Raw genomic sequence first — 25000 nt, 5'->3', positions numbered from 1 at the left:
ATTTACAACATTAGCGTATGGCGGTGAGTGAATAGTTTAAAAAAAAAAAGAAGAGAGAAATCAACAAACAGGGAAAAGACTGGATAAACAAGCTTTTCAAAGGAAATGAAAATGTCTCCAAACATCTACATTACAGATCATCGCTCAGAAGAAATTGGATGTTCATGCTGGATTTCAAAATCCAATACATTGTGCTTCAAAAACTCATATCATTAGGTTTCACTCATATCATTCAACCATTACGTTGAAAAGGTCCCATCACTATGTTAACACCTGCCAACCTCGGCAAGGCAACATTTTTGGGGACAATGTGCAATAAACAAGACAAAAATGCTTCCCAAGGCGCATATTCATTAAAAAAAAAAGCCATGGATATCAATCAGAACACGAAGGATGTATCTGCTGAGAGAATGAGATTAAACAGAAACCACATTAACAAAAAGTAGAGATTGAAATGTAAATGAAAAGTGATCAAGAAGATGAAAAATGTGGAAAACAAAAGTAGAAAGCAAGTGAAGAAAAATAAATAAATAAATCAGCAAACATGAAGGGTTATCGTTTCACGAAGATAAGTGAGATATTCAAACACTAACAGCCTCTTATACCGAGATAGCAGACCTCATTCCGAAGGGGTCTACGCGGAACAACACCGATAACTACCAGAAAGAATGAACGATAAAGAAATGAAAGCAGGGCAAATAAAACGAACTAAAAGACAGGGAATGACTTTTGAAGGCGGAGATGCTGAGAAGGTTATGGACAAACTTCAAGGTTGTTTCCATTTACAACTGGAACCTACCGCAGTCCAGTCAATACAGTCACCATCGGCATGGCGTTTGTGCGTGTGGGAACTCTGCGCAGGGCTGTCCGAGTGGCGGCCATCACCACCGGAGTGATAACGGCGGGCTGGTTGGTGGGACAAGGGGGAGAGGTCAAGGCGCACTGGCGAAGGTCACGAAAATGTTTCCCATCAAGGTAACCGTATGAACGGCATACGTTAAGGAGAGGAATACGAGGACGGAAGAGTACGGATCGGTGGATATAAAATGATCCGAGAGAGGAAAAGGTTGTTTCATGACATCGACATGATAGAGCAGGTCGATGAAATGATAAATAATGATGTGGAGAACATATTTGAAATAAGAGTTAGGGAATAGGGGCTGACAGATGACCGAGAGGTACACGCACTAACTTATAAGCTGTCTAGCCTGGGTTTAAATCCCGAAACGGCTATGGACTGTCATCCTGGTGTTTCATAGGTTGGGTGCTTCATCAATGTGTGTGCCCGTCCCTCGGATAGATGTTGAACTGGCATCCTGTCGACCGACTTTAGTTGGTGGACGTTAAAGATCCAAAGGTGTCCTTTGCAAAGAGCAAGCGAGCTATCGCCGGAACCATGAACAAATTTCAAACTCCTGTCCCAACTACTTGTTGAACGTTAGGCTGGGCAGGCCGGTTCATGAAAGACTTGGGGCAACCCCACAAGTGGGAAGAAGAAAAAGAGAAATAAGAGATCGCAGACATTCACCAGGACTTGTTTTCTGTGTTGTTTGTGCAGTTTTGTGTGGTGCATTTTGCGTGGCATTTGTGTACTGGTGTCTAACGGAACTAACAACATAACGACAACTGCCACTTTATAACTGTTGGCAGTGATGACCGGGTACCAAGAGATCCCGCTTTGATTGACCCATGACACCTGACCCTGACCCATGATGTTTATTATTATTATTATTCAATGGGATTAAGAAAAATTAAATCCAAATCAAATGGAAGACCAAACAGGTACAGTCCTGCATTGGAGTAATCAGAAGAAACCCAAACAATCAAAAAGCAAAGATAACATCATCAGGTGGAACCTGGATAGGATTCACACTTCAGCTGCTACTCCTCGACCCTCAAACCCATCCAGGCACAGCCAAGTGAGCGTTTTTCCAAAAAAATAAAATAAAATAAAAAAGAACCCAGATCACAAAATTAAATAATTATAGCTGCCAGACCACGCGGCCGATGAAGTTGAAATTTAAACACATATTTCCCATCACTACGAGGAAAATAATTATGAAGTTTCCCCTCGATCTGTCCAGCCATTCTGGAATAGGAGATTTTATCTAGGTTTAGGGTAAATCCAATATGGCTGACAAACCATGAGACCTATGACTTCATACGTGTGAACCTTTTGTTCCTCATGGATAGGCGGGTCATACGTGTAAAGTTTCGCCTTGATCTGTTCCGCTACTTCAGAGAAGAAGATTTTTGAAGGTTAAAAAAAACACCAAAAAACAACATGGCTGCTAAATCACATGACTGATGACATCATCATTTTTTTTTCTGCGGACCATTTTGGGATCTCAAAAATTTTCATACTGATCAGATGTAGTACATATTTTCATACTATATATGCAATTATGACGTCATAATGAAGGAACTTATGATGTCATTAAAAAAATTTCATTCCCCCATGAGGAATACTTGCCGTGTGCCATGTTTTCATTTTTTCCTTGGTGCGGTTTCAGAGATACGGAGGTCCAAAGTTTTTCCGTTTTCCAATATGGCTGCCACAACACGTGACTTGTGATGTCATAATTATCATTAAAACATTCTGCATGAGTAGTTGCACCAATGGTGAAAATTTCGTCTCAATCCGCCAAGTGATTGCGGAGAAAAACACAAACAGACAAATGAAAAATCACTCAGAGAGTGACAACTTGGTGAAACGGAACGGGACTCCATCGAGAACATACCTCCGCCAGGCTGAACAGTTTACATTTTGTATACCACTTATAGGTCGGATCTGAACCAAAATCGAATCGGCTTGTTCTTGTCGCCTAACCAACTCTTCCACCTCGTTTTGTCACAAGTCGTCCACAACTTTTTCGAGATAACCTGCTGTTCATAGTTTTTGGCTCCGTCTCTCAATGATGAAAAATCACCTGAAAAATTCTCGAATCCGGATCTGGATTCAGATCTTCACCAAAGTTGAAACAATTACTCCTGGTCACACACCCAGCCTGTCCACCAAGTTTCTTTCGAATTCGTCCTCAACTTTTTGAGATATCATGCAATGTCGTTTTTAGCCCCATCTCTCAATGGTGAAGAATCCGTTAAAAATTAAATAATTATTGGATGCAGATCAAGATTCGGATCTTCACCAACATTGAATCAATCCTTCCCAATCACATTCCCAACCTGTCCACAAAGTTTTGTGTGAATCCATCCTTAACCTTTTGAGATATAGTGCTGTATATCATATTTGGCTCTATCTCTCAATGGTGAAGAATCACTTGAAAAATTGTCAGATCCGGATCTGGATTCGGATTTTCAACAAAATTTAGTGTTGCCATCCTTCGCCGGTCACCTACACACACAAAAAAATTCAAAACGATTGCTTGAAAACTGTGGCCAAGAATCATGTGACAGACAAGCCAGTAGGCGGCGATGGGTCGCCGAGCATGGAAACTATAGGATATAGAGCAAAATGGATGTCATATAGTGGATAGGGAATCACCTTAAGATTATGCATATCAAATCTCATCCAGTTCCATCTACTGATAACTACTCGGTATCCATTTGAATGAAAAGTACCGAAAATGCGGTTTGAAATCGGAAATCCCCAAAGTTCGAGGGGGTGCTGTGGGTGAACAAAGATCTAAATCGAAAATCCGGCTCGATTGTTTGTGCACAATGTATTCCAGACGATTAGTGTGAATTTTCATGACCATCCGACCATAACCCGAGGAGGAGTGGCATTTGGCACGAAGGCACCTCCAGCTCTCACATATTATCGATTTTTGCACTAATTGACCTTTGACCCCTGACCTAAGCGAAATCGGTCAATATGTCTTGAGACAAAGTTGTAGTACTCATTGAGTACCATGAACCTGCAAAGTTTCATTCGTATTGATGCACTCATCTGGTCGCAAGGGGGCCTTCAATTTTCGCCAATTTTCGTGCATACCCTAATTGTAGGGGGCGCTGCGGGTAAAGTATTCCATATATCACAAAAACCGGAATATATTTGATAGAGCATCACCTTTAGATCATCCGTGCCAAATTTCATAACCCTACGTGGGATAATGGCTTTCGGAATTGATTTCGCGTGAACGGTACCGATTTTGAAGGTTTTTCGGTTGTTGCTGGGGAACCAAAGCGTCCCTAGCAACCATCACAATTTCCAAAGCACTAGGTCATAAGATGTACCTACCACCCGAGTTTGGTCAAAATCCGCCCACGTTTACCTCCAATTATGCTGATGACAAACGAACAAACATCCAAACAAACAGACAGAATTACTGACAATAAGGGTCACCTATTTCGGCGACCCAGTAATAATAATAATAATAATAATAATAATAATAAGAACAACAACAACAACAACAACGCTAATAAGAGCGAGGATTGCTATATAATACATGTCCCTGCCGATGTGATATTTTCTAAGTCCAAAAAGGGCATAACTTTGTGAAAAATCGACGAAACGTCCTAAAACTTGAACTTATTCTCTAACTTATCATCGTAAAGCCATGTACCAAGCTTCAGCCGAATATGTTATCGGGAATGTGGGGAAAAAAACAAACAAAAGAGTTTGAAAAACTACAGGTGGGACGGACATACGGACGGAGAGCAAACCTATGGTCCCTCTGGTGAAACGACCAGGGGACGAATACAAATAGTGAAACTAGAAGAAATAAAACATGAAGTATGTTGTCGTGATAATGCAGAGGTCATTCCCTTCTTTTTCAGGGTATCATCTACTTCAGTTAGGCATTACTGGCGACAGAAACACCTGCATGTCTGCTATCAATCCGTTTTTGAACTTAAACTACTGTGTGTACTCAGATGGGAATTGTTTCATACTTGTTTGACCGTCGCAGGTAAGCAGCACATGATGCTCGGAGACCCGATTCAAATGAAACGTATTGCTTTGCGTTTACTTGTCCATTGTCCATATTAATATCAATCCTACGCGCCATACACATGTACGAGTACAAACTCCTCCATGAGTCTTCGACACGAGACAAAAAGGGGAAACTACAATGAAGGGTCGGACGCCTAAACTCCTTATAATGGTTGTCAGGAGGAAGGAGCGATGAGAATAGGATTTTTCTTCAATTTCTATGATGATGTTGACCCGCACCAATTGAACTAAAACCGTTCCTCAGCGCCGACTACCCTGATCTCAGCAAACACAACAACTGCTTGGCCCATCAACTTACTCCTGAAATCTACAAGAAACTACGAGACGTTACAACGCCCGGAGGCTGGACCTTGGACCAGTGCATTCAGACTGGTGTGGACAATCCCGGACACCCCTTCATCACCACCGTGGGTATGGTGGCCGGAGATGAAGAGTCGTATAAGGTACACCTTTGCTTTTCATCGTGACGTATGTGGATAGAGAAGAGATTTGATGGATAAGATGTACGTTAAAATTTTTAAATTTTAACGATGTACGTTAAAATTCGTATCGCACGTGCGCAGGTGACCTACATGTTGAATGAAGGAATAAATGTACATCTGCTTTGCTGTATGGTTGTGTTGATGACTTGATTTGTATCCCAAAACCAAGCCTATCTAAAGGAAAACCCGACATGATAAGGACAAGCTTGGGCCAAAAGAAAAACAAGAACCACAATGGCACTCGGTAGGGTGCGTACCTCCGCCAGGCTGAACAGTTCACGTTTTGTATGCCACCGATAGGCCTGATTTTGGTTCAGGTTCTGTATCCAGACCTGAACCAAAATGAAACCAACTTGTTCTTGTCACATACCCAACTCATCCACCAAGTTTTGTCATAACTCGTCCATAACTTGAGATATCGTGCTATATACTGTATCCTTTCTGGCCCCCATGTCTCAATGGTGACGAATCTCTGCAAAAAATTAAAAATAAAACTTCTCCTCTCCGGATACAATTCTGGATCTCCACCAAAATCGAACCAATCAGTCCTTTCACCCACCCAACCCGTCCACCAAGTTTCGTCCGAATCCGTCCAGAACTTTTTGAGATATCGTGCTTATATCATTTTTTGGCCCAATCTCTCAATGATGAAGAATCGCTTAAAAAAATTCTCGGATGTGCATCCAAATCCAGATAGTCACCGAAATGTCATCCATTCGTCCTCGTCACAAACCCAGCCGGTCCACATCAGACAGACAGAAAGACGGAGTGAAAACAAACTCCGTCCACCTTCGGTGGTGGAGGTAAAAATGATGTTCGCACTGAAGAATTTGTGTTGCACTACCTTTAAACAGCCTCGTGTTGATATGTACTCGGGTGTCACGACTGAACGGTTTGTTAGAGTTAAATTTTAGACCGGTTTGGACAGTCGAGTCATCGTCAAGCACACTATACAACAATGTATTCTTTCCAATTAGCAAACCATTGGAAGGAGTACGCTGATCTCCACTAAATTTTGCAAACGTCATCTTGGGGTAACAGGGTAAGATCATAGACACAAAATTACCACCCCGCTAACCCCCCATTGCCCCCCACCTCAAATGGGTGGGGGCGACGACTTGTAATTTTCACCTGTACATGTGGAATAGTGCGCGGTTTAAGCACTGACCCCTGCCGAAGGGTACTATGTAAACTTTTTGAGAGTTGGCAAGAAATAAGCAAGAGAGGGCGTCAACGTAAAGCTGTTTTCCAGATATATGTTATTGGCGGTCCATAAAGAGGTCCAACAGGTACACAGTCAAATGTGAAACAGCAACGATCAGCCAGCTTGGCATTGTCAGGCCCACAGGGATCTCTCACCTAAAGACTCCTTTCTCTCTCTCTCCCTCCCTACCCCTCCTTCTCCCGACCCCACCTTTGCCCTCCCTACCCCTCCTTCCCCTCCTCTCTATTAAATTGCCACCGCCACGTACTCTTGAAGGACATTAAATAGGTGTCACAAAAGATGAGATTTTTTTTCCATCACCTAAGTAACCAACTGCTCACCACTCCCACTAGGGGCAGATTGGGAAAGGGCCCTGGAATATATCCTGGAAGTTTTCCATGTTCCCCCATCAGTCTTACAACCTCATTTTCAGGAACCCTATTCCTATTTATTACCTCTGCCACCGAAGGTGGAAGGAGGTCATGTTTTCACCCCCCCCCCCCCGTTTGTCCGTTTGTTCAGTCAATCGCCGACAGGTCACATTTTTAAACCGATCCTCACTAAACTTCACAAACCGGCAAATTCGTCAGAACCAGGAAGCCTGTTTGATCTTGATGTCACGAGGTCAACATAGGCCAAAGGTTAACAACTTAGTTGAGATTTCTGAAATCCTCAATTTTCATCCGAATGAGGACAAATTTGAAGAGGATTTGCACATCAGGTCATCGAGTTGAACCACCAATTATTTTTGAGTTCAACGTAGGCCGAATTTCTAAAACTGTCAATTTTCATCCGAATCAATTGAAATTTGAAGCGTATTTGCATATTTGGGCATTAAATTCAACCAACAATCATTGTTAAGGTCAAATTTGTTTTTGGGATTTCGCAAGTGTCATGATATGCACATCTTTCTTGTTTGTGTGTTTGTTTGCTTGGACGATCTCAAAAAGTTGTGGACGGATTTGGATTAAGTTTGGTGGGCAGGTTGGGTGTGTGACAAGGACGAAGATCTGGATCCGAGAAATTTTTTCAACCTTAAAGTGATATTTCACCATTGAGAGATAGGGTCAAAAACGATATTCTGTATAGCATGACGTTTCAAAAATTTATTGGGCCCAATATGTTCTCCTGGATCAGGCATTGCGTGATGGAGGTATGCGCTCTACCAAGTGCCCTTCTCGTTCAGTTATTGTTTTGATCATTTGTTAACAAATTACAAAGAACTCACGATTTTATAATACAGGTGGTTTCATGAAATGTATGTGTTAATACTACTTATTTACAAAAATAGCATGCGCTGTTAATTTACAAAACAACTTAAAAAAGAAGAAACACATGCTTTAAGCTCGTGGATGAGTGCAGACACAGAACAGACCAGGACAAAACATAACAAAGAGAACAGCTGGAGAAAGGGGGAAACCCCAATTGCAGGGCAGAGGGAAAAGGTAGATAGAAACGGACAAACAAGGGACGCAGGTAACGATGGATACGTAAGCAAACTGTTGGGAGGGTGGGTTGGTTTAGTGGGTATAGAAAAGATCATAGCTTTGGATGGGGGGGGGGTGACCCGAAATGGTAGTGAACAGCTCATTTGAAGACCTGGAGAGAAGAATGAGATCAAAAAGAACGTGGAAGGTGGTTTCACAGGTGGGAAAAGAGAACAACAAATGAGTGGAGGTGAGCAGTGGTTCTTGAGTAAGGCAGTTTTACTCCGAGGGTGTTGCTGGTGGACCGGGTGTGCCACCAATACTTGGAGGGGGGGGCACGGAGAGGGCAGAGGGTGCAAGACCAAAAATGAGGTGGAAGAAGACAGACCTGTTGGTAATGCTGACCTATCGTCAGTGGAGAAGTGATACACGCTTAGACTCAGCTTCATCGCGAGAGATTACGATGATCTTGAAACCCTTGGTTTCCATGATGTCACCCTGAGCAAGATGGGAAGAGCAGTGCTCCATCTAGTTGCGGATGACAGCCTTGTAGGTGGGATAGGAGGAGTTCAGGTATGCCAAGTAAGGACTTTGCATGACAGACGATGCCCAGTTGGCGTCTGGCTTTGGAGGCCAACTTTAAAATGTGGCTTGCCCACGAGAGATCATGGCTGAGATTGAGACCCAAGAGTTTGAGTGACTAAACCTCTGAGGTGGTTGTTGAGAAAGTAGATGGGAGAGTTTGTGGAATGGTCCTTTCAGAGAGAGAGAGAGAGAGAGAGAGAGAGAGAGAGAGAGAGAGAGAGAGAGAGAGAGAGAGAGAGAGAGAGAGAGAGAGAGAGAGAGAGAGAGAGAGGTTAGAGAGAGAGAGAGAGGTTAGAGAGAGAGAGAGAGGTTAGAGAGAGAGAGAGAGGTTAGAGAGAGAGAGAGAGGTTAGAGAGAGAGAGAGAGGTTAGAGAGAGAGAGAGAGGTTAGAGAGAGAGAGAGAGAGGTTAGAGAGAGAGAGAGAGGTTAGAGAGAGAGAGAGAGGTTAGAGAGAGAGAGAGAGAGGTTAGAGGAGAGAGAGAGAGGTTAGAGAGAGAGAGAGAGGTTAGAGAGAGGTGAGAGAGGTTGAGAGAGAGGTGAGAGAGAGGTGAGAGAGAGGTGAGAGAGAGGTGAGAGAGAGGTGAGAGAGAGGTGAGAGAGAGGTGAGAGAGAGGTGAGAGAGAGGTGAGAGAGAGGTGAGAGAGAGGTGAGAGAGAGGTGAGAGAGAGGTGAGAGAGAGGTGAGAGAGAGGTGAGAGAGAGAGGTGAGAGAGAGGTGAGAGAGAGGTGAGAGAGAGGTGAGAGAGAGGTGAGAGAGAGGTGAGAGAGAGAGGTGAGAGAGAGAGGTGAGAGAGAGAGGTGAGAGAGAGAGAGAGAGAGAGAGAGAGAGAGAGAGAGAGAGAGAGAGAGAGAGAGAGAGAGAGAGAGAGAGAGAGAGAGAGAGAGAGAGAGAGAGAGAGAGAGAGAGAGAGAGAGAGAGAGAGAGAGAGAGAGAGAGAGAGAGAGAGAGAGAGAGAGAGAGAGAGAGAGAGAGAGAGAGAGAGAGAGAGAGAGAGAGAGAGAGAGAGAGAGAGAGAGAGAGAGAGAGAGAGAGAGAGAGAGAGAGAGAGAGAGAGAGAGAGAGAGAGAGAGAGAGAGAGAGAGAGAGAGAGAGAGAGAGAGAGGTTAGAGAGAGAGAGAGAGAGAGAGAGAGAGAGAGAGAGAGAGAGAGAGAGAGAGAGAGAGAGAGAGAGAGAGAGAGAGAGAGAGAGAGAGAGAGAGAGAGAGAGAGAGAGAGAGAGAGAGAGAGAGAGAGAGAGAGAGAGAGAGAGAGAGAGAGAGAGAGAGAGAGAGAGAGAGAGAGAGAGAGAGAGAGAGAGAGAGAGAGAGAGAGAGAGAGAGAGAGAGAGAGAGAGAGAGAGAGAGAGAGAGAGAGAGAGAGAGAGAGAGAGAGAGAGAGGTTAGAGAGAGAGAGAGAGAGAGAGAGAGAGAGAGAGAGAGAGAGAGAGAGAGAGAGAGAGAGAGAGAGAGAGAGAGAGAGGTTAGAGAGAGAGAGAGAGAGAGAGAGAGAGAGAGAGAGAGAGAGAGAGAGAGAGAGAGAGAGGTTAGAGAGAGAGAGAGAGAGAGAGAGAGAGAGAGAGAGAGAGAGAGGTTAGAGAGAGAGAGAGAGAGAGAGAGAGAGAGGTTAGAGAGAGAGAGAGAGAGAGAGAGAGAGAGAGAGAGAGAGAGAGAGAGAGAGAGAGAGAGGTTAGAGAGAGAGAGAGAGAGAGAGAGAGAGAGAGAGAGAGAGAGAGAGAGAGAGAGGTTAGAGAGAGAGAGGAGAGAGAGGTTAGAGAGAGAGGTTAGAGAGAGAGGTTAGAGAGAGAGGTTAGAGAGAGAGGTTAGAGAGAGAGGTTAGAGAGAGAGAGAGAGAGAGGTTAGAGAGAGAGAGAGAGAGAGAGGTTAGAGAGAGAGGTTAGAGAGAGAGGTTAGAGAGAGAGGTTAGAGAGAGAGAGAGAGAGAGGTTAGAGAGAGAGAGAGAGAGAGAGGTTAGAGAGAGAGAGAGAGAGAGAGAGAGAGAGAGAGAGAGAGGTTAGAGAGAGAGAGAGGTTAGAGAGAGAGAGAGAGAGAGAGAGAGAGAGAGAGAGAGAGAGAGAGAGAGAGGTTAGAGAGAGAGAGAGAGAGAGAGAGAGAGAGAGGTTAGAGAGAGAGAGAGAGAGGTTAGAGAGAGAGAGAGGTTAGAGAGAGAGAGAGGTTAGAGAGAGAGAGAGGTTAGAGAGAGAGAGAGGTGAGAGAGAGAGAGAGGTTAGAGAGAGAGAGAGGCTAGAGAGAGAGAGAGAGAGGGAGAGAGAGGTTAGAGAGAGAGAGAGAGGTTAGAGAGAGAGAGAGAGAGAGGTTAGAGAGAGAGAGAGAGAGGCTAGAGAGAGAGAAGAGAGGTTAGAGAGAGAGAAGAGAGGTTAGAGAGAGGTTAGAGAGAGGTTAGAGAGAGGTTAGAGAGAGGTTAGAGAGAGGTTAGAGAGAGGTTAGAGAGAGGTTAGAGAGAGGTTAGAGAGAGGTTAGAGAGAGGTTAGAGAGAGAGAGAGAGAGAGAGAGAGAGAGAGAGAGAGAGAGAGAGAGAGAGAGAGAGAGAGAGAGAGAGAGAGAGGTTAGAGAGAGAGAGAGAGATTAGAGAGAGAGAGATTAGAGAGAGAGAGATTAGAGAGAGAGAGATTAGAGAGAGAGAGATTAGAGAGAGAGAGATTAGAGAGAGAGAGATTAGAGAGAGAGAGATTAGAGAGAGAGAGATTAGAGATTAGAGATTAGAGATTAGAGATTAGAGATTAGAGATTAGAGATTAGAGATTAGAGATTAGAGAGAGAGAGAGAGAGAGAGAGAGAGAGAGAGAGAGAGAGAGAGAGAGAGAGAGAGAGAGAGAGAGAGAGAGAGAGAGAGAGAGAGAGAGATATTAGTGAGTGAGGTTAGTGAGTGAGGTTAGTGAGTGAGGTTAGAGAGAGAGGTTAGAGAGAGAGGTTAGAGAGAGAGGTTAGGGAGAGGTTTGCGACACGAGATTTGGAAGCAAACACAGAATTGAAGCATTTGGCCTTCTGATGAGAGGAGTTGGCTGTGGAGCCATTTGACGTGAAGGAAGGGGTCTGAGGGGAGCATACTCCAAAGGCAGGCTTGATGAGGTGCCACCAGGTTTTCGAGGAGGGAGACAAGTTTGAAAGTACATTCTTGAGATTGGACAGATGTTGTTTTCAACTGGAAAAAAAAAAAAACTGACAACATGAAATAAACTAGAATGTCACTTTGTGGAGCGCAGATTCATCACCAGGCTGAACAGTTTACATTTTGTATCATCCGATAGGCTGGAGCAAAATCCATATCTTAACCAAAATCAAATTAGCTTGTTCCAATCACTTGCCCAACTCATTCATTTGATGAATCACGGAAAAAAACCGCTAGAACCTTTCTGTTCCATAATCACGTGATCACCGAACTATGTTCACCTCCACACAGGTATTTGCAGACCTGTTTGAGCCCGTTATAAAAGAACGACACAATGGTTACGATCCCCGCACCATGAAACATCCAACAGACCTTGATGCTGGCAAGGTAAGTTGTTAAAAAATATTTTACTTTCAAGATGCCTGCACCTTGCAACACACTCGTGTCATTTCAACAGGGGGATTTTGTTTTGTTTGTTCATTTAAAGCACAGTGACGTCACCTCATCTATAAAACTACCCACCTGTTTGGCTTGGCAGATCAGACGAGGTGACCTGGACGAGCAGTATGTACTGTCATCTCGCGTGCGCACAGGGCGCAGTGTTCGCGAGCTCTCTCTACCACCTGCCTGCTCACGAGGCGAGCGGCGCGAGGTCCAACGCATTGTGTCGGAGGTATTGGCGGGTCTTAGTGGAGACCTGGCCGGTCAATACTACTCCCTCAAGGGAATGAGTGAAGCAGACCAGCAGCGGCTCATCGACGTATGTCACATCTCATTCAGGCCAACATGCACAGCATATAGTACGAAAAACAAGCTCAAATGAGCTAAGATCCTCAGACTCTTTATGATGACGTCATAAAAGTGAATATGACGTCATTGTGATGTATCAGGTTTGCGATAAATTATCTGTGCTAATGCCCGGCTTGATTCCCGCAAACAAAATTCAAACAGCTTGCCCATTTTCGGAGATAATGGTATAGGCAATTTCCATTAGCGGCGATATTATGACGTCAACTTTTTTTCTGGGAAGAATTTCCAAAATCGGAGATGGTTACTGCCTGCCCGTGGGTTTTCTGCATATACATGGCAAGTTTCACGGATCCGGTGAAAACTCTGGGTTGTGAAACAAAAAATGTCAAAAAATAGGAATGACATAAAAATTGATATGACGTCATCGTGATGTATCATATGTGCGGTAATTCATCTCTGCTTATGCCCTGTTCGATTCCAACAAACAGAATTCAAAAAACTTGCCTAGTTTCAGAGATAATGGTATAGGCGATTTCCATTAGCGGAGATATTTTGACGTCATAACTTTTTTTCTCGGAGGAATTTTCAAAATCGGAGATGGTTACTGTCTGCGCAGGGTATTTTTACATATATATGCCAAGTTTCAGGAAGTTTCGATGAAAACTGAAGGCTGTGAAACAAAAAAGTCCACAAGAACAACAACGTGAGCAAGACTTAGAGATCCTCCACGAGGATCGAAAAACCAAACAACTCCGGTGTTCAAATGTGGACTCCGAGAGAATGTTTACTGGGGGAAAATCTACAGATTAAGTATATGTGGAAAGGAAATTATGAACTTTGGTGCAAAACTTCCTCTGGAACATTCCAGGAACAATACAACGTCATTTCGGCTATATGGCATTTCACACTCATCGGATTATCCATACTTTGATGAAATCAGCGTAAAAACAAACTTGAAGGGGGCGCCACGGGCAAGGTGTTCGAGATAGAGCAAAATGGTTTCTCGACTTTAGGTGGGGAATAACCTCAAGATTACGCATAAAAAATATTGTCATCCTCGCTCTCAAAGTTTTGGCGGTTGTATGATTTTTATGTCAAAATTCGCAATTTTCTAAGTTTGTGACCTTGTGACCTTGACCTTGGGACGAAAATGAAAAAAAAAAAAAAAAAAAAAAAATCGGACAACGACAAGTTTTAGATAATTCATTTTGCAATTCAAATACCGAAGAACCCATTCCATCCAGTCAATTCCCAAGGAGAAGATAGATTTTTAATCCGACTACCCCCTAAAAATGGCTATTTTGGGGGCCTGGCTCCGCCCACAATGGGCGTAGCCACGCCCTCATCCAGGAAAACACAACTAGATATTGATATCGAACACATAACCAAGTTTCATCAAGATTGGATCAAAGTGCATGGGAGTTATGCTCTGGACAGACAGACACACAGACATAACGAATATAGTGGTTTCTCTGGCTGGCGCTCGTGAACCAAAAAATTGTGAGGTTTCATTGGGGGGAATGGGGAGTAAATATATATATATATATATATATATATATATATATATATATATATATATATATATATATATATATATATATATATATATATATATATATATATATATGGTATATTCCCCGTGGGGCATGCTTGCAGACTGCAAGCAAGTACGTGGGTGCATCCTACATGCATACAAAATAAATGTGTTTTGGCATATTTGTTGATGTAGATTGTGAGTTTTTATTTTTGATGTAATTGATGTCAAAGGGTAAAGCGCTTGCATTCTGCAAGCAGCTACATAACTCAAGTAATTCAAAAAAATTGGACTGATAGGGTGGAAAAGAAGTACGCACAACCGCTTTTAAGCCGTCCGGCCTGGGTTCGAATCTCTGCCCAGATATAAACTGTCATCCCGGTGTGTTTACAGGTCGTGAGATTCGTCGATGCATGTGCCGTCCCTCGGATAGACGTTAAACCGGTGTCCCGTCGGCTGGCATTAGTCGGTGGTCGTTAAAGATCCCATGGTGTCCTTCACAAAGAATAGGCAAGCTATCGCTGGTCACCTGACAAATTACAAACTCTTGCTCTAACTACTGTTGGGAGGGGATGGCAATCCATCCAGCATGATGCTGGCCTGGAAACTGCTTCGGCAGAACCAATACTCTGTAACACAGGGTATGGTACATCAGATCGGAAAATCAAGAATTAGTGATCAGAATGAGCTCTCCCTTTTTAAAACGTTTACAGCTGTTGTATTTTTTTAATGTAAACACAGTACTGCAAGAGTTATAAAATAAGAGGCAGAAGAGGTGAGTTGTTAGCATTGTCCAACAATCAGTTTTTGTGGAAGCTCCATTGTCTTTGGTCACGTGACCCACTGTGAGCAGAACGAACCTGCACCAGCCCACTTTTACATACAGATCTTTTAGTTTATGGACATTTTCCGATGGTTTTGAGATTTTTCTTGGGATATTGGCTTTCAGTTGCATCAGTTTGCAAAATTTCAACTTTCCAGTTGTTTCCTCATTGTCTCAGACCAATAAACCTACATTTGAAATATTTTTAAATTTTAATTATTTTTTTTTTCATTTATGGATGTTTTCCGACGGTTCTGTGATTTTTTTTTTCATTTTGTGGTTTACGTGCTTCGATGTCCATCAGCACTCAAAATTTCAGCCTTCTACGCCACCTGAAAGGTACCGAACTTTAATACAAATCAGTGAGTATGCCTGGTGTTGGCTTAATGGTTAGGGTGATGGGCTTGAGATCCGAGGATGCTGAGTTCAAATCCCATTCAGCTGTTGAATTAATGCCAGGTGGGGTTGACTCTGCCTGTCATCCTTCTGAGGTCGGCAAAATGAGTCCCAGCTTGCTGGTATCCTGTGTCGGATTGGCGACCTGTCCAGGATTGTGCCCAATAGCCAAGGAGACTGCTTGGGGAGCACCAATGCTCTGTACAGAGTATGGTTCCTCTGGAATGGTGGGTCAGTCAGTGGTTGGAATGACTATATATATATATATATATATATATATATAAATATATATATATATATATATATATATATATATAAATATATATATATATATATATATATATATATATATATAAATATATATATATATATATATATCTATATATATATATTGTTACGACTGTGGAAATTCGCAGAACACCATAAAGGTCCTTAGTTCAGTTAGATCGATAAGTCTGTGTTCAGTTAGATTTCCCCAACGTTGTTTAATGGGCTGTGATCCTTTGAGATAGTGTTTTTCTTTGACTATCGTTATTTTGGACCAACCACATTTCAACCACCACAACCACCTTCACAACGCCACCATCACAACAACCACGATCGCCTCAACCACCAACCACAACCACACCTGCCTCTCAACAAACCACGCCATCATCACCTCAACCACAACGCCAACCATAATTACGCCAATCACCTAACCACCTTCCCCGCTACACCAACTGCCGATCCCCCTTCTCCACACACCAAATCGCAACCCTCTCCGCTCATAAAACCGTCTCTACAAAGCGAAAGGAACAAGGGATTCCAAGAACGTCAAGGAAAAAGAACAAGGTATATCGGTGGCACGTGGATTTTCCCGCGCACCGCAAAGGGGAGATCGTTCGTCATGGGTCGGTTCATAGGAGTGAGGTGCTGGAAATGGGTAACGCCTCCTTTCTGGAAGCTTCCCGCAGGAGCTGGAAGGGGGGTGGAGCGATAAACAGGGAGGAGCGAGGAATTGGAACTGAGGAACGCCTCCTTTCTCGAAGCTTCCCGGAGGAGCTCGAAGGAGGGTGGAGCAAGAAGCGATAGGAATAAAAGGGCACGCAGAGCGCCAAGTCGGTCGGTCAGTCGTGTGTGTTGGTGGTTTCTTCTGGTGGTCTTCTTGGTCGGGATCTTCGGCTCGTGGTGGCCTGTCTGTGGAGAAGCGGTCCGTGGGACGACCCATTCGTCGGAGCTCGCAGTCGGTGGGGAGTCCGGGCATGGCACCAGGGGCGCGGACAGGAGGTTCCGCTTTGCCAGCTCTGTCGCGCAAGCCTGCACATCCGTGTGGAGAGCACCGGAGAGAGCTCGCCGGCCCCGTGGAAGGCTGAGCTCAGCCGCAGCTGTCCTTGCTGCCGTGGGGGACAGACGTCGCAACTCGCCCACCATCGCACCACGAGGGTGCAGGTAACCTGCAACAGTCTCGTGGGGCCCGTTCGGTCATCCAGGCTCCACGCCATAAAGGTCTACGGACCCTGTCTGGCACCCTTCTCTTTGGGGGTAGCCTTTTCTTTTCTTTTGAATGAATGTTGGCGGCGCAGTGTCCTGTAAGTAAAACTGGTTAAGTGATTGTACATTAATAAATAATAGTCGGTCGTTTTTGTGTTTTTGCCTTGCTCGTGTCTTTGTCCCTGTCCCGTGCATGATTGCTTTGGCTGTACATACGTGCATACGTGTTAATTGAAATAAATGTGCTTGGTTAAATGTACCCCGTTCGTTGCGTCCTCCTTTCTCCCCATTGAAATGCCATCTTGCATTGCGGAATAATAGTTGGGTTGTTAAATACCCGTTAAATAGAATCGGATCCGGCGAGGTCGGGTGATAATACCTGCTCGGTTATCACTGCAGAACGGAACGGACCGCTTGAGCGGTTCGTGTCCAAGCCGACCTGCGCCCTCCCGGTAGGCTACCCATGCAGGGACTTCGTTATATCGATATTCGGCGATTGACCCTATTTTGCGCGGGTAGAAAATTGGCTAGGCCGTGGTGGGTTGAAGTTGCACCGTGACGGGGTTCCGGCGTTGTTCCGGAAGGTCACGACTGAATTGTCCGTCCAGTGGGCGACGCGGCTGCTCTTAGGGAAACGCGGTCGATCGCACGCCGGTGGGCGCGAATTCGTAACCACACACACACACACACACACACACACACACACACACACACACACACACACACACACACACACACACACACACACACACACACACACACACACACACACACACACACACACACACACACACACACCCAGAAGGGAGGGTTCTGGAGAGAGGAAGAAAAAGAGATTATGAAGATGGGAGGAAATACGAGGGTACTAAAAAATTGGTGATTAATGGAACATCCTGGAGGAGAAACAGGAATGGTGAAAACTTCATTCCGTTTGCAAATGTAATATGTAGATGACCCTTAAAATGAGCTCGTCAGGTCACACAAGCTAAAAAGTTCACATGATACCCATTTAAAGGCAACAAATGTTCCAACATTCACCTGCCTTTTACCAGGACCATTTACTATTTGACAAGCCTGTCTCACCGCTACTCATAGCAGCAGGAATGGCACGAGACTGGCCGGATGCCCGTGGAATCTGGTGGGTACATGTACATTGGCAGACATTTTTAACATCTTGTTAAAAACAGATTGAAAACATGGCTCCCTCTGGCTCGTCGTGTAAGTCGAGCGGGAGGTGAAGGCCAGCAGAAATGGTGGTTGGTTGTGGGGTTGGTTGCCATTGAAGTCCGAATCTTCACTAGATTCTCATTTCCATGGGTGGGCTGACAGAATGACCTATATGTACGAAATATCCTAGGTTCGAATCCCGACCCGGCTCTATATAAACTGTCATCCCGGTGTTTCACAGACAGGGTCATTCATCAATGTGTGTGCCAGCCCTCGGATGGACGTTAAACGTACGTCCCACTTGGCAGCATTCGTTGGTGGACGTAAAAGCTCCCATTGTGTTCTTCATGAAGAGTAGGTGAGCTATTGCCACACCCTGGTCAAATTCTAAATTCCTGCAACGATTAGCCAATGATGCTACCCCCGCAGCCTTGCGCTGCATACAAATGAAGACTTGGCCACTACGGCCTACGCTGACGTCTCTCACCACATTTTCATGGCTGAGTGTTCGTCTTCCACACAAGCAGAAAGGGGAAAGAAGGGGCCTTCTTTTAATTGTTCAACATTCGACATACCTGTGAGAGTATCTGGTTTACTACGATTCCTGGAATCCACATAACGAGCCTACATATAATGAGTAAATGCAATGTGCTTGGACTTGAACCTGGGCCTTCGCGATCACCGTCGTGTACTATTTACCGATTGAGCTTGTGCCATCTCCTTCCAGGCATAATCACAAAAAGACATTCCTGGTGTGGGTGAACGAAGAGGATCATATTCGCCTGATATCAATGGAGAAAGGGGGAAACATGCAGAAAGTATTCGAAAGGTTCTGTCATGGCCTGAAAGAGGTAGGCCCAGCAGCCGGGCATTAAGGTGGCACGGGTCACCAAACCCTGGCTTTCTTGTTTTGCACCTTGTACGATGAATTAAAAGTTAAATCAAGACGATAATAACTGGTTTGTACATCACGAAACAATGTGAAACGATTCGTACAATGCATTTTGTTCGGACTAGACCGACTGAGTAGTTACATACTCTTTGCTTCCTCGCTCTCCAATTTGCAGAGGCAAGCTCAGTGGACTTGAGCATCGACGAGTCCTGTTTGGAAGACGTATCTACAGGATTCCCTTGTCTGCGTTGTTGGACCACTGGTCCTTTTGTAATCCGACAAGGTAGACGCAGGACAGACGTGAGGAGACATCAATGCACTTTTGACATGAATTATGAGGACAGTGGTACGCGATGGACAAATCGGTGTCGTACGAGATTTGGACACGGGCTCAGATGGAAATATTAAAAAGACAGAGCCAGGACAGAAAGGAACGGACAAATTGCACGAAGTACAGCGTCAGGATGTACATTAACCCAATATGATGCAATGCCATGTGATGCCACTCAAACCGAGTCACGTGATTAACCAATTTTTAAACACAGGTTGAGCGGCTGATCCACAAGCAAGGAAAGGAGTTCATGTGGAACGAACATCTTGGATACATCCTCACATGTCCATCAAACTTGGGTACGGGCCTGCGAGCTAGTGTTCACATCCGTCTGCCACGTCTAAGCAAGGTTTGTGAACATTGTATGCCTTCTAACTAGTAATGATATAAACTGTTACCAATATTGCGTGTTGACCCAAGCTGAAGCAAGAACCGAATAAGTGGCACTTCTCAAAAGCAAAGGTGATATAATTGGAACACAGACCTACCTATAGGATAAGGAACAACCATGTGGGGCAGTTCTGATGTCAAAGAGCTATTACAAGACTTAAAAGGTAAAGTTGAGTAAAGTGGAGGAATATTCAAATCATAAACTCAGCAAATCAAAATAGACTTAACATGTTCAATCTTACTCAACGTAGGGGATTAGAAACTCCCATCATCAGTCCCAACAGCTGGGACTGGATTGCATACCGGGAGTTCAAGATGGGAAGCAGATGCAGCAGACTGGAGGAGGGAATCATACTCAAGGATACTTCTGATGAAGTTTTTTTTATCCTACAAACCATGAGTGGCTCATAAAAAACATATGTTGAGAATACTGACACACAGAAGCATCATGTGATAAACAAAAAGTTTGAAATTATGTATATGTATATGTATATGTATGTAAATATATATATATATATATATATATATATATATATATATATATATATATATATATATATATATATATATATATATATATATATATATATACATATATACATACATACTAGCAAATACATACCGGGCGTAGTGGCGTGCGCCTGCAATCCGGTTACTCGGAGGCTTGGGTTGGAGGATCGCTTGAGGACGGGAGCTCTGCGCTGGGCCGCACTATGAGAGGGTGTAGGGCAGCCCGGAATCATGGCGAAACCCAATCCTTATCCCTGTGTCGTAAGAGGCGACCAGGGTTGCGTCAGGAAGGGCATCCAGCGTAAAACCTGTGCCAAATCAGTATGCGGATCATAACGGATGATCCTCTGTGGCGACCCCTAACGGGAGCAGCCGAAAGACGAACAACAACATACTAGCAAATACCACCCGGAAACATATAACCTTTGTAAGCAAATCCGATAACCAAATGCCTTACAATCAGGCATGAGGACAAAGGAAAACTTGATAGCACCTCCAAAAAATTTTGGGATAAAAACTTTCCCACCACAACACCCGTAAAATGCATGACATGTCCTCACACCCGCGGAGAGTCCGTACAGATCCAAATCTACAAATATGTACCACGTCCGTGTGTGCTGTATACATACCTCTACCTTGTAGTAACTGTCGACTGTATTGCACAGCTCGGTAAGTGGCTTAAGTACTCAAGCAAGCACTCCAACGGAACGCCTTTTTTTTTTTGTATACATTGTCGAGGCTCGTATGAGAGCTAAAATGCCTGGCTTGGCTCGTATGCCTGGCTTGGCAAGCAATTACCAATTGCCATCGATCCAAGTATGCACCCAGAAACGCCCGTGCAATGTCTGAATTGAACAAATCAACACTTTTTTCAGAGTCGGAACTGCTGATGCTTTCAAATCTGCAGCTTATATTTTGTAATAATGCTGTTTATTAAGAGATTCTCTCGGTTATTCATATACGCAAATTAAATAAAGCCACAAACGCTGGCGTTTCCAGGCGTTTATAAGCACAGCCATATACCCAGCGATTTGTAGCCATGATGAACAGGCATTCGATAATATCAGTGAAGAAAGTGGGAAAAACAAAACAAAATAACTTTATCGTTAAGAAATCGTTGCGGCTTGTTCCAAATCGAAGCATGGTTGAGCAGGCCCAAAAACATGACGGCTTCAGAACTTTGCGAGGTTACCCGGGAAACACCTTAAAAGACAGGAAACACCTTAAAATACAGCCAGGTAGCCCAGGATCGCCTGATGAACGATATAATTAAATAAGGCCATTAATTATCCTCAAAAGGGGAGTTTTAATGAACCCAAACACCCAATTCTCACTCTTGCACTTCCTTGGAGTTTTCTCCATATACATGCAAAGTTTCAGGCTGCTAGGTTCGATGGTTTTGGAGTTGTGGTGGAGAGACACTGACACTGACACACACACCCTTTTATTCATGTAGATATCCATACTTTGAAAAAAAATCGATGGCTAAGCCCCCTGAGCCGGTGATCAATGTAAATTAAATAGGAAATTGCATCACAATGCAGCAAATGCAATTTTAAAAATGGACAAATAAGTAGAATAGATTTTCATTAAATTTTTTTGTTTTTTTTTGGCAAACGTACAACTCGATTACTGAATACTTGGAAAATGTAGAAATGGATAAAACAGTCATTCACGTATGAGAAGCCAATTTTGGATCTTTCTCGAAACACGCCACATAGTAGGAATCATGAACGTTCGCTCGCATCTTCATCTTTAAGCTACATCTGCACCTTATCTTGATATTTTTCTTATGATGTGAAGTGAAGTTGAGGATAAGCAGGTGAATTAATTTTACCGTTCAACTTGTGGCTTTTGTTTCACATTGAAACACCAGACTCCGATTTGTAATTTTCACTTCATGCACGAGAAACACGATATGATACAAAAGTAAACGGTACTTTCTGAAAATGAAGCGATGAATTACTTTTAATAAATGGAAAATTGATCATTGAAATGTCACTGTGCAACCAAATACACGTCGTCTATTTGTTATCCAAAAATGGAAAATTGTGCAGCTGAGAATAGTGAAAGGCGAATGGTTCAATGGAATGAAATATGTAGGACTAGAGGATTAAAGAACACCTTCCCCCCCCCCCCCCCCGCACAGTTTTCAGAAAACGCACATGGACGGGGTCCGTGAATGGGAAATTTGATTGGTCGAGATGATGTAAAATTCCGTAATATTTTGTCCAAGTCCTGCTAAATGGAAGGTTTTTGAAAGTACAAAGAAGGCGATTTGTGTTCTACAAGGTTCAAGTTATAATTCATTTGAAATAAAATAAAGATGTTGAAGGTTGGAGAATTTTTTTGGGGAAGTTTACCGCCATTGATGCAGCGTCTTTGACACCACCTTATTTAACACGTTACTTTAGTTATTTGTGCCTGTTGTTTGTGTCCTTTATGACGTCATTAAAAACAATAACTTTACTCTTTGGAATGATTTTCAATTTTGTTTGACTGCCACACAGGCAGAGAGTCAAAAAAAATCTCACTTCTCTCTGCGCATGCATGATCGGAACGATTTCAGAGCCAAAGTACGTTAATCTACAGGTTCGTTTCCCAATTCATGTTCCGGTTCATGTTCAAGATACCATTCAATCAAAATCAAGTTATTCGTCGATCATAAAGTGATGTTTGTAGACAAACAGACAAAGTGAACCAATTGCTTAACCGTGCTTTTTGCTGCGTGCACACGGGGTAAGAATGGAAGAGCGGGTTATAGGGTTAAAAGCCAATTTTGGGGTAGTGGGGCAACAGTTGGACAGAAGCGAGGGAACAAATAAACAGGAAAAGGATGGCCAGTTTGTGGCTGGCTGGGGAGGCCAGATCTGCTATTTAGTTTGTCACAAAGTTATCCAAATTGATTCCAAGTGATTCAAGCAGAGCATAAAACTACATAACGTTAAAAAGTTTGGAAATGCCAATATTGCTACACCTCCCCCAAATCCGCAATCACCAATTGTGGGCCAAGCTAATGGTAAGAATACCAGACTGGTAAGCTCCAACCTTTTCCGATCTCCTCTCCCCGATGCAGTAGCCTTTCCATTACGAAGCACCATAATTACTCTCGTTTTCGGAAAACATTTTCAGCCTATTATTCCGACACAGACATTACGGAAAATAATTTCGAGAAAGTACATCTTTCAAAGCAAAATACATTTGTCCTTCAAACAAAAGAAATACTCTCTGCGCCTACACTTGATGTAATGATAACCCTTCTGCTCTGACCTAAATACATCCAATTTGAGCTCCCATTTCGCAGGTAGCCCCCGCTCAGGTGAGACTCGGTGAGAGCCTGTCAGATGCCGATCAAGGAAAAGCTTTTGGGTCAAGTGGGCATGGGACAAAATCTCTATATCTATAGTATACATGCACTGTTTTGGGGTTTTCCTATCTTCTGCAGCAAGAAAGGGTGCTTACACAGTTGATTGACATGCATGGCAAGCGGGCAGCTCCTTTACCTGTGATGAAGCTCTCGAGCCTGATAAAAGGTTAATCTTCCTGAACACAAAGTGCAGCAGAACAAAATTGTTCCCATTATACCTTTGTCCATCTTTTGCCTTTATCCTTATCTTTGTTGTTGGGCAGTTACAAATAAAGCAACAGCTGAAATCTTGATTATTTATTTTATTTGCAGATGACCAACTGCAATGATGTCAAAGAGCAGAGTTATGGGTTTTCTTTCAACGATACGTTCCATAAACTCATCAGCATGAATCTCAATCTCCAAACACACTGCTCCCTGCATTTCATCTGAGGCCTGCACATTTCATTCATTGTCTGTACACATGCACAACTAGCATGGCACCCGGTAGAGCGCAGATACCTCCGCCAGACTGTGTTCCATTACCAATCAGCTTGTAGAGCGCTCGCCAAGTGGCTATAATCAAGCTCTCCAAACGAAATTTTGAGAAGGAGAACGGCTGGCCTGGCAAGCTGATTGGTAATGGAACTTAAGCCCCTCGAGTGCTTCGGCCACTTGGCAAGTGCTTCACACGAAACTTGGTAACTGAATACACCCTGGATAAGGATCCAGACATGAACCAAAACCTAATCGATTCATCTCTATCACACACCCAACCTGTCCACCAGGTTTGGTCCGAATCCGTTGATAACTTTTTTGTAATATTCTGCTCACAGACAAACAGACAGACCGGTGGAGGGGGTGCAGAACCTCCGCGTCCACCTTAGGTGGTGGAGGTAGAAATTAATGTCCCTGAAAATAAAGTTTCATTCATGTGACTGTCTATTCAAATTAAACAGGCAAAACAGTATTAGTAGAGTGGAGCATTTTATTTTCATTAGAAGAAGAATGTAGAAAATTGGGTGCCGGCTCATACATAAGCAAAGTCGGAAATACAAAATACAATACAACAAACAAGTGGGTGTATGAATTACATACGATTGAAAAACTTAAGAACCCTAAGAACCTGAAGACCCTTTAGAATCCTAAGACCTATAAGACACTTCAGACCCCTAAGAACCTGAAGACCCTTTAGGATCCTAAGCCCCTTGAGAACACTAAATCCCTCTTTATCTCCGAATGTAGCCTGACTGCGACCATCCTCCATCAGGAGTTGAGCATCTGTCCCATTTGAGAGTATTCATCACATTCTATATTTAGTACAGGTTTGACTTGTATTTAGCAAAATATCCATGCGTATAATGCTACCAAATAAAAATTTCAAAACAAATACAAAAAAACCCACCAGAAATGCCACAACATATGATGATTAATTCAGCAGCCCTTTTTTGGGTGGGGGTAAATTCGGCAGCCATATTGGACTCCATCTTGAATTTGAAGGTCACTGCTCGGTTTGCTTTACAAAGGTTATATGGTTTCTCTTTGTGTGTTTCAAAGCAAAATACACCACACGGCCAAAAGTATGTAGACACGTGTTCATCCAACATGTCGTTCCAAAATCATGGGTATTAATATGGAGTTGCCCCCCCCCCCCTTTACTGCTATAACAGTCTC

General features: G+C 43.5%; 1 protein-coding gene across 2 annotated transcripts in view; it reads left to right on the top strand.

Annotated features, from left to right (window-relative positions):
* Positions 1-741: 741 nt before the first annotated feature.
* LOC147020760 (creatine kinase S-type, mitochondrial-like) overlaps positions 742-25000 on the top strand; it is a 46048-nt gene continuing 21789 nt past the window's right edge. For both annotated transcript variants that reach the window (XM_085896367.1, XM_085896366.1), the window contains exons 1-7: positions 742-975; positions 5160-5358; positions 12009-12104; positions 12256-12477; positions 17743-17828; positions 18585-18708; positions 19295-19429. In XM_085896367.1, coding sequence (XP_085752493.1) covers positions 830-975; positions 5160-5358; positions 12009-12104; positions 12256-12477; positions 17743-17828; positions 18585-18708; positions 19295-19429 — 1008 coding nt within the window. In that variant the 5' untranslated portion in view covers positions 742-829. The remainder of the gene's footprint in view (positions 976-5159; positions 5359-12008; positions 12105-12255; positions 12478-17742; positions 17829-18584; positions 18709-19294; positions 19430-25000) is intronic.

This window comes from Eptatretus burgeri, chromosome 9 (genome assembly GCF_056783735.1).
Source record: "Eptatretus burgeri isolate ZD-2024b chromosome 9, Ebu_testis_v1, whole genome shotgun sequence".
In the NCBI taxonomy this organism is placed as follows: domain Eukaryota; kingdom Metazoa; phylum Chordata; class Myxini; order Myxiniformes; family Myxinidae; genus Eptatretus; species Eptatretus burgeri.
This window is presented reverse-complemented; position numbering and strand designations above follow the sequence as displayed.